Source organism: Hylaeus anthracinus, unplaced genomic scaffold (assembly GCF_026225885.1).
Source record: "Hylaeus anthracinus isolate JK02 unplaced genomic scaffold, UHH_iyHylAnth1.0_haploid 11985, whole genome shotgun sequence".
NCBI lineage: Eukaryota > Metazoa > Arthropoda > Insecta > Hymenoptera > Colletidae > Hylaeus > Hylaeus anthracinus.
Genome location: NW_026534333.1, coordinates 9528083 through 9546412, shown reverse-complemented (window position 1 = coordinate 9546412; position 18330 = coordinate 9528083). Strand labels below are relative to the sequence as shown.

General features: G+C 36.7%; 1 protein-coding gene across 1 annotated transcript; it reads right to left on the bottom strand.

The window, feature by feature from the left end:
* Positions 1-1266: 1266 nt before the first annotated feature.
* LOC128887355 (cyclic AMP response element-binding protein A-like) lies at positions 1267-17633 on the bottom strand. Its single transcript, XM_054143169.1, has 5 exons — positions 17502-17633; positions 12380-12827; positions 10780-11042; positions 10134-10671; positions 1267-4815 (listed from the first exon to the last, which is right to left on the bottom strand). Exons 1-5 carry the CDS (start codon positions 17619-17621, stop codon positions 4403-4405), a joined length of 1782 nt encoding a protein of 593 aa, XP_053999144.1. The 5' UTR covers positions 17622-17633; the 3' UTR covers positions 1267-4402.
* Between the last annotated feature and the right edge of the window lie 697 nt (positions 17634-18330).

The window sequence follows — 18330 nt, the reverse complement described above, 5'->3', positions numbered from 1 at the left end:
AAGGGGCACCTTTGCGCCTACGAGATGACAACCATACCGACAAGCGGGCTAGTCCCGGTTGCTGCATACCAGGGACATCTGTACGCTAACGATGTAGCAACCGAGCCTTCTACGCCATCTAACACTTAACATCTCCTAACAACTCCTGAAAACTCCTAATACCCTCTAACACTTCCCAACAATTCCTAACATCTCCCTAATATCTCCTAACATCTAACAATTCCTAATACCTTCGAAGACCATCTAGTATCTCGTAACACTTCCTGTGACATCTCCTGACACCTTCGAACATCTCCTAACATATCCTAATACCTTCTCACACTACCTTATATTTCCCTTTAATTACCCTTTCATTCATGGCACAATTTCCATTAATTTCCCATAATTTCGTGACACATTTTCCTTTCATTGCTCTACCTTCCCTGACCACCTCCTTACTCATCACGTGATCCTGAATGCCACTATGCCACCTCTTCAAGTATCATATTCTCCTGATACAAAAGGTAGTATCCAAAATCCAGTGAAAAGTTATGCCACCTCTTCACATATCATGATCTCCTGATACCAAAATGTAAAGTGAAGTGCTTCCACTCAAGACTTCAGCTAAGTTGCACGCTCAAAAGTTCAGCAAAGTGGGACAAAGCAACGTTGATATTGGGAAGAGGGAATTTTAAGGGGAATTGAAAAAATTATAGGGAAACTTACCTGAAAATAGAGGGAAATTAAATGGAAATAGGCCAGGAAATGAACGGAAATTAAAGGGAAATGTCTCAGAGATGAAGGGTTATAAGAGGGAAATGTGACAGGAAATGAAGGAAAGTTAATGGGAACTGTGTCAGGAAGTGAGGAGAAGTTAATGGGAAATGTACCAGAAAATAATGAAAAATTAAAGGGAAATGTTACAAAAATGACGGAAAGTTAATGGAGAATGTATCAGGAATAGAAGGGAAATTAAAGGGAAATGTGTCAGGAAATGTAGGGGAATTAAAGGGAAAATTTCCACGAAGCTTTATATAATGTCATTGTCATCTCCATGATTTCAGATATATGATAATACCGAGACTTACTTTTACTTTGGAAAGGCGCTGCTGGCATGACCATAGATTAGATACACCAAGCGCATTATTTTGAATTTCTATATGCAAACTGTTTGTTAACTGAAGTTTCCAAATCACGAATATTTTCATTACATTTTTCGAGACATTTCTTTAATGCATTTACTGTTAAGTTTTAAGATACTCCAGGACCAAAATAAATTTCGTAAGATTCGACTGTAACATTTATTTTCTAATTTCGTTACACCTATATTGAATAAAATTTAGAGTGTAATACCTTCAACCCTTTTACATAGTGCAAAAATAGAACCGTTCTATTTTTGAATAAACATTACTGGTAGGAATGTATCGTTCAACTTATCTAAATAAAAACGCATGTCGGCGTTGCGTACAGCACCGGCAACGGTCACATATACGTGTTCAATAACAACTTTTTGGAAGAACGTCTGAATTCCTTACATACAAAAACTCGTAAATCTAGTAGCAAGAAAAGAATTCGAATCTTTTCTTGCGACACATTCGTTTTTCTATTTTTCTTTACCGTACGTGTTTCTTGTGTCCTTCCTCGAACATCATCGAAGAAGAAATTAACGTAAGTACGAACAATTTAAACAACGACGAAATGTTTTCTTCACGGTGTGTTTATTTACAATTCAATGAATATAGTTAGCGTTTCTATGCGCACATAACGCTAGCCGTATATAAAGTAAAAATAAATTCGACGATCATTTAACTTATCTAAACGTAAGGAATTAAAGATGAGGCGAGGAATATGTGTCTCGAGTTTGAAGAAAATGTCAAAATGCGATTAACATGTATGATGCAGTCTTCAAGCCTGGTGTTATAAACACGCAGGTTTCGTTTTAAATACGTTTCACGGTAAAACGTGGCGCAGATTTATCTTAATTCAACCTGGTGCAAACCTTTCGTGTGATATGACATTAAATATGATACCCAGCCCTCGGAAATTATACAACGAAATTCATTCTTCGGGTAATCGAATCTATCGCGCAGTAAAGAATGGAAACGTATATGCTACACACTTTCGTATGTGTATTTATAAACAAATTTCATCAACGAATTACTTGTAGTCTACTGTACTTCTGCAAATAGCTTATTTCGCGTACAGTAACGTACATACAGTCGTAAATTCATTTCGTTAAATTTAAAGCTATGATAGGTATAGTTTTAATATATATATATATCTGTGTCAGTTTTACGTTTCTCTATAGTAACTATATACAAATATCTCTTATCATCGGCAACAGCAATAATAATTGTAAAACTCTTGTAATAAATTCTCCTTATAAATAGATAAATCTTAAATATCGTTCAATCGATAAAAACTCCTGGAAAAATTACCTAAAACGATCGATCTATATAGGTATACAATATCTTCGACTAATAGGCGTGGTACACAATCGATAAAAATCAATGTTTCGTGACACGATCGATGTGTATTTATTACGCAAATATCGATGAGCAGTACGCGATTAATGATGGATGAATACGAGATAGCTTCGATATCCAAAATATACACACACGCGAGAATAAGAGTGACATAGTATAAAAACTCGCGTGTATCGAAAATTCATCGAGAACTGGACAATTGGTTCGCGAATAAAAATGTCCAAACTCGTTGATACAGAAAGGAAAACCGACCATCTGTTGGAACAAATTGGTCGAACAGATTCTTCTCAATTTTATACAACATTTACGCAAAAAAAATGTATTTAAAACTTATGCGACATGCTAGCTGAACTGCACCTTCTATACGTCTCTCGTTCGAAGAGATTTATACTTTCATTATTAACATTCAACCCTTTGCGAATTTTTTTCTCTAAAAGATAGAGATACAATCACTTAACGAATGAAGAATACGTTCAAAGGATATTCGGTGATCTGTTTCTCTTGGTATAAGGAATTCTTTTTCAAAGAAAACCGCCTAGGAAACACACTATGAAAAGACTATCATAGTTCATAGCCATGGAACGCAACGTATGTACATCGCTTCGCAAAGTGTTAACACAAAACGATAGGATTGGGTGATAGTTACTTTTCATCTCAAGGTGACGCGTGAATCTTCAACCCTTTCCGTGCTTCGCAAGATTCGATTCCTTAGCACGCATTGCATGAGGAAGTCGAGTAGTCGCGTCGATTAACACTTTATCTACTGTGAGCCTATTCGTAGGTGTTTAAATTCCAATGTCTACCTATCGCAACCTATTAACTGTGTTTTTGTTTGTGTACGTAAGATGCTGAGTTTGAGGAAATAGACTTTCCATTCGCGCCACGATAATGCCGAAAGCCAGAGAGATACGTAAAGTTATTCATGAAATGTATATTAGTTGTATACTAATGTAGAAAATTATTTCCTAAGATGTAGACTATTTCTGAATAGGCAGAGGTAGCTAAAATGTTAAGCATACTCCGACAACGCCTCGCAAAAGTTCACTGCATGAAATGCACCAATCTAATAAGCGAAATACGTGAATTGTAACTCGAGTTTTCAAATGAATCTTAGCAGAGATAAAGATCCCCATCAAAGTAATGTAATCTGATGAAAATTAGAGTTACTAGATGCCGCTGCCTTTAAAATAATTTTGTTGCTTTAACGTGGACGAATTAATCTAGAGCTTCTGCTTAAGATTCGCGTTTATGAAGTGCAGTTAGCCTACAACCAAATTCTTTGTTTCGAACATTAGTTTACAGTTCACCACATGTGTAATTAGATTTACTGCTTAGGTAACTTATGCGCTCCTATCCTATAGTAGAATGGCATGTCGCTTCGCGTTTCCTATGTTTTTCTTAACGAGATCACCTAATTATCGATGCTTCTATCCTTAAGCAGAGTCTCATCGACTCAACTGCAGTAACATTAGAAGCTACAGGTTAGTCCAACCACGTTGAAAAAAACAAAATTTGTAAATACACAGCGAAATGTGGCGATGGAAATCGTTACAACGTTAGTATTCCACGGGAGTGAAACCAAGTGAAACCGCGGGCCACAACTGTAGGAAATATCGTTTGAAACATCTGAGTTACGGAAAACAAAAGACAGTCATCTACTGATTCGCGAAGGAACACGCGGTTGAATGCGAACGACATAAAATAAATAGTATTCCATGAGGGTGAAACCGCGGGGGATAACTAGTCGGGTATAAAGACGCTTGTGTACGTTCATACGACGTGTCTAACTCGTGCTTTTCATGTTCGATTCGAATTCCTTATCACGTGTCTCACACGTTATAGCCTAAAGGGTTAAGTTTCATTCAGTAATTCGAGTCACAGCTCTCGTACTTCCTTCGTGAGAACTCGCGAGCACCCGTACCAGCGAAAGAGTTGATCTATTTTTCTTGCGGCACCTTGACGAGGACGGTCCTAGTGCCGTCCGCATCCGAAATGTTGATTTTCAGCTCGTTCGTCAGCGCCTCGAGCTTGTCGACCACCTTTCCGTTCTTGCGCCCACCCGGATTTGGCGGTGGCCAAACGTCGTCCAATGGCGGTTCGATGTACTTCCTGCCGGATATCGTGATGTACTCCGGCTTTCCGCAAAGCGTCCCACCTACGTGATCCGAGGACGACACGCATTTCTGCGTCAGTTCCACGTCCATGCGAGGACGTTTGTGGAGAGGTGGCTGGATCACCGGGCTGTAATCGTGATCCAGGAGACCTTCCACTTCCTGCAGCAATTCCTCGCTGTATTGCTGCAGCTCCTCGTCCATCAGCTGCTTCGTGTAGAGGAGTGTTCGTGAACGGCCTGAAACAAAAACATGAAATAATAACTAGTCTGTGGATATACAGTCAGCCTTATAAGCATTTATATCCTCCATTGAAAAAAGTCTAAATTAAATGGTAGGTTTGATGTTTCCCAATAAAGGTTTCATTATAAGTATATACATGTGTAGAGTTGTAAAATGTGTAAAATGTTTATTCGTATACATGTTTATAATTAAACATTTATTTGGAAACATCAAGCCTATTATTTGATTTATACGAATTTCTTGGATAGACGAAGAGGGTACAGATACTAATTGGACTGATGAGAAATGTATAAATATACAAAATATAAAGAATAAAATACACGTTACAACATTTAGAAGGTCAAATTTAAATTAAACGTTTCTGTTCTTGATCTGTGTAAATAATAATACGAATGTATATAAACATCAGCAGTCTAATAATAACACTTCTTTATACAAAAAGATCATAGTTGATGTCATTATTGGCGTATGTCATAAAATTGCTGGTTGCAACTATTAGTGGCACAAAAGCTTTCATTTTCAAATTTAATTGAGGAATATGAATGTTCTCTGTAAGATCTTGTTGATCTTTGGAAATGGTCTGCATGTTGTAATACGAAAAATAGTTTCTTGATAACTTCAACTATGATATCTTTCTATGAAAAAAGTAAAATTTAACATACTGATAGCCTGAATTCTTTTTTAATTCCATCACAATCTCTGATATCAAATGCAGATTGTGGAACCCCATATGTTATGCGAATTAGCGTTTTTTCGTATTCTTCGAGAAAGTGGTTGAATGAAAGATCGATGGAAAGGATCAACCAGTTCAGACATCGAGAAAGGATCCAGAGCTTTCTTGCCCTCGTTTAGAAAGTAGCTGAACAACTTCTGTTCGATCTCATAGCCTGCTCCGGTTTCGCCACACCGCTGTAAATATCAGTCTTATAACTATAGGTTTCGAAATGTACTTATCTTTTTATCTGAAGTAATCACGAGTATCTGATAAAACGTCTGCAGCGGTGGGTTAACTAACAACGATAATAAACTTTTCAACAGAAAATCTATAAATAAATCTGTAAAAAAGATGAAAAAGAAAACTAGGTATAATAGCGCTAACCATAGAATTGAATGCAAAAATATGGGAACTATGGTGTAAATTGTAATGCATATTAATTTTCAGATTTGTTTAAACCGTTAATCATTCTGCGTGTCAATATACATCTTATCTACGCATAACTACAATTGGTGTTGCTCTTGTTGACAGAAACGTAAATTTGAACAAAACCAAACATCATGGCCTAAATTATTATGCAAACATTTTTTTTTTTTTAAATAAATGTGTTACTACTCATCCAGTTAGTATGTATCCATTGAAAAATAATTTTCTTCTGTTTAAAAAGAAAAGGCAAGTCTGAAGGGTTTCAAATAAATTCAAAACATAATTTATGTTCTTTTTTTGTCACGAGAAGAAACTAGATTGTAATTAGCCTACCACAGTTAGCAACGGAATTAATTAACCAGAGGAAAGCGAGAAGCATTGTGACGATATAAACCACGAGGAGGTGGTCACGTTTTTACAAAATGCAGACTGACATTACAAACTGGAAATTTTAGAAGATTGATCAAATGTATAGTTCTTGGAAATGAATTTATCCAACTCGAAGGGATTGATTTAATTCGTTGGAGAAGGTAAAAGCAATTTCGATGCTGTCGATAATACACATCGAAGCATCGTTCGCGAACGCAGTTGTAACTTTTGTTGGCACTTCAAATTGTGTTACAAAAACGACGATACGTACAAAGTAAATGTGTTTCGTAATCTGAAATGTTGCTGATATCATATCACGAGTTTCGTTATTTTTAATGTTGCAATTGAATCGTATCCGATTCCTGGAATTTGCTGTTCGAGCCATCAGTGTTTTCGAATAAAGAAAGGAATCCTTTGCAGGTCAATTAGGAGGCGAATCACTTTTGCATCGATAAGAACATGTGAAATTTTACGACCCAGAGTACAAAACACATTACGTAGATTGTATCATTAAAAAATCTATACAATAATCTACTAGTATGAGAATATATACAATATCGATAATTATATGCAGGCCTTAATAAATAGAAGGAAAATAATCAATAGTGACTTCTTTCTGTAACGAAAATAAAACTTGACAAACTGATAGCTTAAATCCTTTTTCAATTTCATGTTTAATTTCCTATGCTTCGTATATACTATGTATACATATATAGAAGAAAAATGTATGAAAATGAAAATTTCTTTTGGTTTTTTTGTGTCAAACCAAAATTACGACCTGCATCTTTCCCGCCAATAAGAGGTTTTAATTGTGAGGTGCCCTACAAATATGCGCTGCAGTCGACTCAATTTGAATATTTCTTGTTGAAAAAATTTGTACAAACTACTCATATATGTATGAAAATAGGATAACAAGTTCGACAGAATTAATTATTTTTTTTGCATCCTAAAAAAATGCACGAAAAACCGCTTTTTTTAAACCTCCTAATTCATCCTAAACCCCCCTTAATTTCTTATTCTTCGTTACGGAGTGGCATGATACTATACTTATTCGATGCTTTACAAGTCCCTTTCATTGTTTAAATCGTACGTGTCAACTGGTTCTGCGTAGTTGATTTTAATAAACATTGCGTTATATTTTTTCAGATGATACCAGGTTTACGAATTGATTGTCGCGTAAAATATTCACCCAACGCCGTACAATTATCTGAGGTTACCTAATCGCGTTCAACGATAATAGATATGTGTCAAAAGTGAACATACACACGTGTCAATATATGTTTGTTGTTCGTTTTGACGCGCACTATGTCTTTTACTCGTGTTTTTCAACTAGCAATATTCGAAGGACACATATTGAATGGCTTATTAATAGCAATATTCACCATCAACATGTCGCGTTAATCGAAGTTTTTAATTCTTGCTTATTGCAATTGTGGAGACTTTTTTTGTAGTGGTAGAGCAGAGTGACTGCAAAGGAATGATTTCAAATAAAATATTGTACTTTTATACAGGGCCGGCGTGACCTTTTACGGGGCTTGAATTCACATTCAGATCCTACACTTAAATTTTACAACGCGGAATTATTTATTTACAAATGCTGTTACATATTTTCTATAAGATGAATATTAAATAATAATACTTCGACGATTTTTCTCACTCCTTTAAACTGAATCATCGCTAATAAAAAAAATGTCTTGCATCTGTTAATGGTATCATCATTCCGTAAAAAGTTAATCAAAATTTTCGTAGACCGCGGGGCCAGATTCCGGCGAACGGCGTTGAACCTGCCTTGCGCCGGGCCTGCTTTTATTATTATTTTTATATCGGATTAGCTACGGCAACGAAAATAAAGGGCGGAGGGCCCAACGATGACATTCAATTTATGCAAAATATCATTTTAAAATGAATAGTTAATGGATCACAAAATATTTCTTGAAAGACAACCGACTACTCTTTGGCAGTTTGTTTTCATTATCAGAAGGAAAAAAAAAAACAATACCTATGCGAAAATATCGTTAGGTGATATATCTTGTACATTAGGCAGGGTTTTTGTAACGTGTTGATTCCCGACTACGAACACCATTCGTAGCTGTCCATTTGTCATAGCATGACACATACGAGTAAATAATGTATGTAAGAAAATAAAAATGTGCCTGAAATAACTCAATATTCATGCGAAAATGAAATAAGTATCAAATAACAGCATTCATGGAAAGTTTGTTCAATGTAATCTATCGATAAAGTGTTGAAAAAATTATTCACGAGACAGTCAGAATATTCGAATAAACGTCTTCACCTTGACTTTTGATCTATTGGTTTGGATCCACTTCAAACAATTAGAGTTTAAAATGAAACTATAGAAATAATAATAATAATAATAATAGCTGCGTCAGTTAAATGTTACAAACGCGCACACATGCAACATCATTCCCAGTCGATATTTCGTCCGTAGTAAATGAAATTTTAGCCGCGAATATATTGGCGCGTTCTTGCTCGAAGCAACGTTGCAAATAAGAAGGTAGAATGTAAAACGTAAGAAGACGCCGATGGTTTCTTGTTTTATTTTTCACGTCGCTAGTAAAAAGTTGCTCGACCATGCAAGTGTCGACCGAGGTCCAAGAGATACAACGAACCGCAGGACGTGAAAGCAAAGTAGAGAAAAAAAAAAAAGGAAAGAAAATATTCCACGCCTGCCTGCAGTGCTATTAACTTATTCGACTCGTGTAACCGCTAATATAACGGTTTATCAAGGTTCGACAAGCACATGGTCATCGCGGGTTAGCTTTGGACAGGTTTTCGAGACCTTTGAACGTGACCCTTTAACTTAATACAAAAATCGGCTTCCGGCGCGTGGGGTCATCAACCATACCCTTGTAAGAGGTCTCTAATGACTGATGTAATACATTCAAGAAATCATTTTCTTTTCTTTTTCAAAAGTATTAGATGTAGAAAATGTGCCTTTGTATTCAAATCTTTCATTACCATCATTTCAGTAGAAATATTCGTCATTTGGTTATGTTAAAGTTGCAATCTTCTAAGGTCTCCATCTAATCTCCATTACAGTGAATCTGTGTATTTCACAACTTAAATTATACACACCTGATGGTCATGACAACATGTATATATGCAGATATGGAGTTTCGTAGCAGTAAAATTTCGTTTAATACTATTCTTGTAACAGATTACAAGTCTACTTCATAATTACAATAATTGTTGAAGAATAACAATAAGAAAAATTTGATGGCTGCTAAAGTTCGCGTAGATGCATTGTAATAACCATCAGGTTGAGACTTATGTGTATAAATACATTGTAACAGAGATCAAGGTGAGGACTCAAAAGATTGACTCTTTAATGAACTCATAAATGATTGAATATAGAGGTTCGGGTTTAATTTCTGCACGTAATAAATACGGGGAAGTCTACCATACATTACCATCTCGGTTTCGAGTGGGACACATTCGGATGCTATTAGTTTTTTTAAAGGTGGACGTGTGGAGGATGTATGAAAGACATTAACATTTCCTTAAACGGGATCATAAATTTTGTACTACATCAGTCGACGCAGCTTGATATTCTCTACAAAAATGTATTACTCTATTTATGTTCAAACATCATTACTTTACGAGACATTTTCCGTACTTCAAAACATGCCTAAAATATCCTTAAAGTTAAAATAAGATTAAATTAAATTTTTGGAAATTGATCGGTGTACGAATACTTTCTACACTCACTATATAATATCTGACCTTCCAATGTTGTTTCCCCCTTTAATGAATATAATACAATACAATGGCACCACTCACCTGCCAGCGGCGGCATTTTTTCCGGCTGTTCTTGTTCCTGCGTGAGTTCGTTATTGGAATTGGAGTGCGGTCGTAGATTCGGTACGGCTACAAGAGCCAAAGAGAGCAGCAAGACCATTAGACAAGTGGCCGGCGGGGCGCTCTTGTTACCCTTTTGTAGCAACGCCTGTAACCTCTTCAACTGTCCAGCCAGGCTCTGATTCTGCGACTGAAGCGCCTTGATGCGCTTCAGAAGCGTCATGTTCTCCTCGGTGCATTGCTTCACGCGATCCTCCAGCCCGTCTACATACTCCTTTTTCCGTTTCCGCGAGTCCTGCGCGGATATTTTGTTGCGAATCTTGCGCCTGATCCTCTTTAGCTCGCGCTCCTCGTGCTTCGTCAACGGATAATGTGTCGGCAACGTTATACCCTCTTTCTGGAGCAGACGTTTCTCTTCGGCGTTCAGCTTTAGCCTTGGATACGGGGAATCCGTCTCCGACACATCGTCGCTCGAATTGCGACTTTTTTCGCTCCCCGAGTCCTCTTGCTTGATGGTCACCTGATCATCCAATCAAATAAATAGAAATGATTCGATTAGATTCTTTGATCATCGTAATTTTTAACTAAGTAAAGAGAACATTAAAGAGAACAATGTAATTTCTCGTACCTGGACGGGTTTGTTGATGATGTTTGCCTGGTTAATTTTGAACCCTTTCAGATTCCTCGCCTGTGATGCATTGATGATTTTTATGGTTCGCACCTCCTTCATGTCTTTGAGGCTCACTGGTAGTAGAATTGATCTTGGATTCCCAGAACCCATCGGCGTGACACGTATCAATTGTCTGATATTACGTTTGCCGTTGCAGGAAATATTACGGACGTTTATTGTGTTACCCTCCTGGGGTGCGACGCGAACCTTCGGTAGTTTGTCTGGAACAAACGAAAATTCGTTTTTCTCGTTTTCTATTTGCTGGACCAACATTCAGAGTCAACGTTATATTATACTAGTATTTGCAAGCCTTATATCTTTATTATAACATTTTCGATCGTCTTTGTTTAATTATATAATAATCTATAGCACCGTTGTACAAAAATTATAAAAGGAATACGAAAATTACGATAGCTTTACTGATATGATAACTTCGGCTACGTTTTTCCTTGGTTGGAACATACAAAATTAGATTGCAATAAAACATTAAATATACAATATAAATATAATCTATGCTATTTAATTATTATTGAAATTAATCTATATTTACATTATATTATATTTTATATAAAATATAAATTAAATATGTATTGAAAACTTTTTTTCTTCAACACGTTGTAGTAGAGCTAGATATAAAGGCTTGGCGCAAGACTAATAAATAATAATTCTCATTTGTATCAATATGTTGGGCTTAGATATTGATCGATTTCTTTCACATTCAATTATATAGCCAACCTTAACAAGTTCAAAGGAATCTTTCCTAGCTAGCTTTGATAGTTATTTAAATATATACTAACGAATTCTTACTTATCTGAAGAATTGCAAACCATTATCACCTCAAAGCAGAGAAGTAACAACCGCTGGTTTCATCACACCAGTGCGAATAATAGGTATGACGTGATTTACAGCAGTAAACCACATTCCCTTGGGAGTATCATTGACTCATTGACTCATTGACTCATCTCAGTAGCGCAACTAGAACGGAGGTCAAGGAGGCAGATGTCCTCCTCCACCCCCTTAGTACAAGAATGAAACTATTTCTTGAAAATATGCAAGGAATAAAAAAAAAAAAAACATACTTCAAAACGTTTACAGATATACACAAAAAACATCTTTCCTCGTGTTTCCTGTTTTCTTGTTTGTTATTAATACAATACATTAGAACAATTTTTGTAAATATAGATATAAGATTACATGTCTATATATGTATAATCCTTTGTTTTACGTAATTTTGAAATTACACAGCTAAAAAGAATATTCTAATTCTGTTTTTGTACGATGAAAGAGAAAGTATTTCTAAATCAAATTTCAACGCTGCTTGTAATTATAATATTGCTCCAAAAATATCAACAATTAAAGAACGTTTGCAATCCCTTCAATTGAAAGTAGAGAAAAATAAGTATATGATTCACGTATCGTATTTAATTACTACCACAAGCTTTATTTGTAATAATTATTATCAAAGCTAAGCATGGGTGTAAAATGTCCCTCCAGACTGGAAACTCAACAAACATGATTCTATTGTCGAGGCCAGATGAAAAGTCTGTAAAAATATTACCTAAATCCAGAACCGGATGTTCTGTGAGGATAGTGGTGGCGGTGTCCGCCATGGTGTTATTAGGGTTCACAACCGCGACGAGGGTCTGCTCCACATCCATCTCTTCGGGAATGTCCGTAACAGGTGAACCAACGTTGGAGCTAACAACCGACCTCACCGGACTATCCACGCTGCCCACCGACTGGTTCGGGCTGTCTAACGATTCGAAGTCCATGAAATTCTGCGGACTGCTCATCTCGGAGTTGCTGATCTCCACCTGGTCCTCCTCGATGGGCAACAGCGGGCTCAGCTGCTGCTCGCAGGAGAGGCTGAGAGCGCTCGATAGTCCACTGTCCGAGGAGGACGACGGGATCGTCTCCAAGTCATTCTCGATCAAGTTGAACTGATGGTCCTCCAGTTTGAAAATTGAGTCCAGGAAGTCGTCGGGATTCGACGGCCATTCCTCGGTCTTGAAAAATAGATACAACAGGATTCGCTTTAGGAGACCATTAATTGTACATTACATTTGTATATTTAAATACGTTAACTTCCAGACAAATATTTTTGAAAAGTTCCTGCTAGCTTGCTGTAGAGAACAGCTGATATCTAAAAGATTTCTGTGTGAAATGAATTGAAAAAATTACCAAATGTACTTCGAAACGTATCTAAAATATTCTAAATGAACACAAAAATTAGGAAAATTTTTCTCTGTAAAACAAATCACGAAGTACACGTAATATAAGGGCTCCTAATGTGGTATTCCCCCTTAAGAATGTAACTGTAAAAGCGAAATGTCGAAATTTGACATAATAGGTAATGGTACGTACAGTACTATGCAAAAGTTTTAAGTCACCATGTTAAGCTTGCATTATACTTAAATAAATCTATGCTAATAAAATAAACCTGATATACGATACATTTGTTATTGCGCATTTTATATAACGTGTTATGGCTAGACTGCGGATCTTTATGGGAAATAGAATCTTAGCAAACGTACCTACAAAAGCTGAACCTAAATGGGAATTTATTTTACATTGCAAATATTATGATATGAACTTTCAATATAATTTTATATTATTGCATACTGGGTGGATTTCGTAATTTCTTGCACATTCACTGTGAATTATTTATTTATCGTACGCACTACAATGGACTGACTTCTTTCGCATACCTTTCACGCACGGTTTCTGATTTAGAGCGGATTATTGACCTGATGCATTCACGTCGAGCATGTTTATACTAAGTAGAAACGACTAAAACTACTTTTGAGCCCGTGTTACGGATAGCACGAATAATTTCTGTTAATGGTCTCGTGTTCTACTTGTGTATCTGGCTGAAAGTCGGGCTAATGGACTTATTGTTAGCGAAGGTTGAAAAATGGCCGGTCTCACCGGCGTTTGTAGTTCGACTCGCTAGAAACCAAACGTTTGGCCAATGTTGGGTAACCTAGTTTTCGAGGAATGGTAAATATAGTCAAGTGGTGAGGAAGATAGGATCGTTTCAATTCTGCATTTATTCCTTGGATCGTAGACAAAGAACCTATTAATATTAATCGTAGTTATAATACGCGGAACTCGTGATTATTTTTTAAACAAAAACCGTCTTTTGGAATTTGTTCGAGATTCACCATAATTTTCGTTTAATATAAAGCATGTGCTTATACATTTTAAAATGACTAAAAATAAACCTGAGCTAATGCAACATTCAACGTTCTTTGTATTTACGGGACCGGTTCGAGCCTAATTCCCATGGTTCAAATTCCAGCAATCTGTCTGGTCTATTTCTTTGCACGTCGCGAATAGATGGAAGGCATCGCTATTACAATTTTAATAGTCGCAATTCCGTCACGGAACTTCTTGCGATTTCTATGAAAAATATGTACTGCGCGTAGTGATTCGATTTTACCGGTAATACATGTGTATGTATACTTATATTACCTACTTACAGTTGGTAAATTTCGAAGACATTTAACCGTTGGCGTTTTTAATACTAAGTGGTTCTATAATGAACTGTAATCAGAAGCATAGTACGGGTTATATAAATTTTGAATGTTACAGTATTTTGTAATACAACACTTCTAATTTAATTATTTTAAATTGAAAAAAGGGATTCTTAACAATCTTATCGATTGTAGACAAGTATTTAGCGAATTGTCTTGTAGAAATATATTCTACTACTAATAATCACTAACTGCATGTATTTTACAGAGTCAGTCCCATAAGTGTTCGTACTCTCTATGTTCCCAAATAAATGTTTCATTATAAATTTTACTAGTACTTCTTAAATAAATAAATAAAATAAATATATACACGTGTGATATTGATTCATGTACATATTTATAATGAAGCATTTATTTGGAAACATCGAACTTATCATTTAATTTAAATAAATTCCTTCTACAGACATGGAATGCACGAATACTAATGGAACTGATAGATAATAATTCAAAGTCATTATTATGCGAAGAGTTACTCTTAAACGTTCGATTTTGTTTAACTTCGAGGTATTCAAATATTTTGTTTTTTAATATTTTTGTCGTCGTGCAAAATAATGACCGAAGCCTAAACTGGCTTTACGTCCCAAGCAAAAATGAGTCACAATTTTTGAGACTATTCACAGGAAGTCCCGTAACGTAACGGTATATCACGTTCGAAGGTCACTCACCATGATGAGCAAGTTCGCAGTCTTGTTCCAATTTCATACTTGAAGTCATTTACGTGCGGTGCAGGTAATGCGATTTAACCAAAAACAATATAAAGTATTTATGAACCCGTATTTCTAAACGATGAAAGAATCGCAACCGATTGCTCAATGAAATGTATCAGTTAGTCAAACTAAGAAAATACGTGTTCCATAAGATAGATCTAATATGAATGTCTTTAACTTAACAATTACTAGTATTTCTATTTAGGGTAAATTCGAAAAAATATTTGTTTATTGCCACTAAAATGTGTTCTTAAACATGAAATGAAGCCTCGAATAAGATACACTATAATTCTTGTCTTATTAATCATTTCTATTATATATATTTCGACTAAAGAATAATATTAAGAAATTAATTTTTAAGTTACATTTAAAAATGTTGAGAGAGTGTCAATGGATACAGTGGGCATTGCATGTGTGTCTTTTGTTTTCTGCCTTCGCTTGCTCTGTAGAGCTCTTGTGTGTATGTGATCGCCATAAGGCACGTTGTACTTTTGTAACTGAAATAAAACCTTTACAGTGTATTAACCTTGGGGCTGCATATCATTGTCGGCCTGTTGTCATCATCTTTTCCTACCTACTGATCTCTAACAAAAAATAATTTGTTTGAGAATTCTAGTTTGAAATGTCATCAAACATTGATTAAAAAACCCAATTTTGAATTGCACGATTACAAGTTTTTACTAGAGCCAATACTTGATCAAATTTAAAATCCTCTTATTTCTAGCTTTACTTTATAAGCTATACAGGTGTCTTGATATTATCAAATACTTAAGATACCACGTGATACGTCTTCGTAACTACATAAAACTAATTTATGAAACATTAATTTGTCTCGTTTAATAAAGTATGTTTTAATACAAAATTGAAGAAATAAATGCAATATTGAGACGAAAATAATCGGATACTTAATGAGATATTCCCATCCAGGTATTAAATCCAATATGGTGGCGCTTGCCGCACGGGCACGTGCATTAGGCCGTTCCATATGTTACTGAAGTCCAACACGATTACGTAATAATCGTAGGTATTCGTATAAACTCTTCAGTAATAAAATCGTGAATACCAAGCATAGATAATTTAAAGATCGACTACCTTTAACGACTCGACAGTTATATGGAATTTATTTTTATATTTCACCGTGACGGACCGGTGAAATTGCATAATTATTATTTCTTTGTGTGAGTTACACGCACGTCAGTAGAATGTATTTCCGAATTATTTTATAACAGTATTATTATAACAATCAAATTAGACTAACGCTATATGTATAGTAGTTAACGAAATATACAAAGCATAACAAGATGTGCGTAGGATTTCGAACATCCACTCGCAAGCGCACACGTGGGTCGCGCATACCATATGTTAACATAAATTAAGAGTAGTCGCGCGAATAACGCGAACTTTCGGTTAAATTTTTTTGCTGTTTACAATTTCCTGTATACATAAAACCGTCGTGTGAATTACGCTACACGAAATACGCTTAGCATTTCATTCGAACTTCTACACATGGATCGCGTCCGATTAAACCCAATTAAATACAATCATTTGCAATGAAAACGAGAGACGCATCGTGTTATTAGTCGAACGGGGAAGATAGAACGAAAGTGGCACAGACTACGGTGAAATGTATCATTACTTTTCGCGTAATCGAACTGTGAAGCATTCTCCCGTTGCCGAACAGAACCGCATATTCATCGAACCTGCTTTCGAAGAAAATAAAAATACGAAGAGCCTTTCGCAGCCTTTTGCACGACTACAATTCGCGGAATCGCAAACTTTGAACGTTACGGGATAAATCTTCCACGTTTAAGCTTGTAATTGAGCTTTCATCTAACGCCGGTCGTTGCGTAAAACGCGAGTTGTTTAAAAAGGTTTTAGAAGCCTTGGGAATTATTCTCTGTTTTATCGTTCGAGATAACGAGCGCGAGAGAGGCCGACTTTTTCTCTTAGTTGTCCTGTAAGTTTCTCGGGAAAACGAGATCGGTTCGATTTAATACAGCCAGATACGGATATCAACGTCCTTCCTTCGCTCCTTTATCGTTACATAAAAGGAAGTTTCAAAGAACAAAGTTCTCGGAACTTTGAAAACATTACTAAGCGAGTTACTCAATTGTTTGTCTCGATACGGGTTTACCCCGGACGATGCCTTCGCGGAAGAGACTAAGTTCATAGTTCGAGGCGTCTACCGTGACAAGGAATGGAAAGAAAAGAGAAAAAGAAGAAAATAGGGAAGATAAGCGGAACATCCGGTAAGCGTGTATTCAGTGATGGGCAAAAACCTAGGTCTCGAATAAATCTGAAGTTTGCCGGTGTGTTTGTCTCGTTTCTTTTTCTGGAAAATGTTCAAAAGAGGAAACGAGGAGCAAACATATCGGTAAACTTCAGATTTATTCGAAACCTAGGGTTTTGCCCATCGTTGCGTGTACTGAGGACTCACCGTGATGGCGTCTTCTCCGTAGCTTTGATCTATGAAAGGTTCGTCCTTAACGTCACCTTTCAGGAACGAGTCTTCCCGCGGGAAGAGCAGGTCCATCAGGTTCATATCCGATGACGACATGTCACGAAGCTTGCTGATTTTACGCGACAGGCGTGAACACTACGCGCGCACTGTGAGCCGCTACGCTCCCATCAAAAACACTCAACACTGCACGGATAAAGCACACCTCGACACAATACGGTAGATAACACGTCCAAGCACGTCAGTCGACTAACGTTAAGGAAAAAGAGATCGTCACGGACCGACCGACGGACGTTCGGCTTCTCGCCCCACCCTGTGTTACTTGCACTACACGGAAAGCGAGACGGAGAGAGGGACGGGACCGGTTTTCAGATTCTTGCCTGCTCGATCAGGCATTTCTCGGGCGTCTGCTTTTTGAGCATCGCGAGACGAGATGCTCGCACCGAGAAATTCGAATACCTCTCTCCGAACTCGTGCTACGTTTATTGGTACCATGGGCAAAAGCAGCCGAGTGGTTTTCACCGAAAATACTCTCACGACCCTCTCTATTCAACTGCCAACGTGGCACTAAGCGCGTCACAGCGACAGGAGCCGAGTCTGCGCAGTGGCGCGTCCCACTGCTGTGCTTAGGGGAGGGGATTCACGTCTAGCGGCGCGATTTTTAAACTATGTCATCACATCTATCGTCGGAACCTCCAAGTAGTTGATATTTTGATTTTTACTTACAATTTCACCTGATTTACGGTACAAAAAAAGTGTTTTTTTTTCTCTCTCACAAGAAACGCTGCCATTTTGTTTATTTTCGATG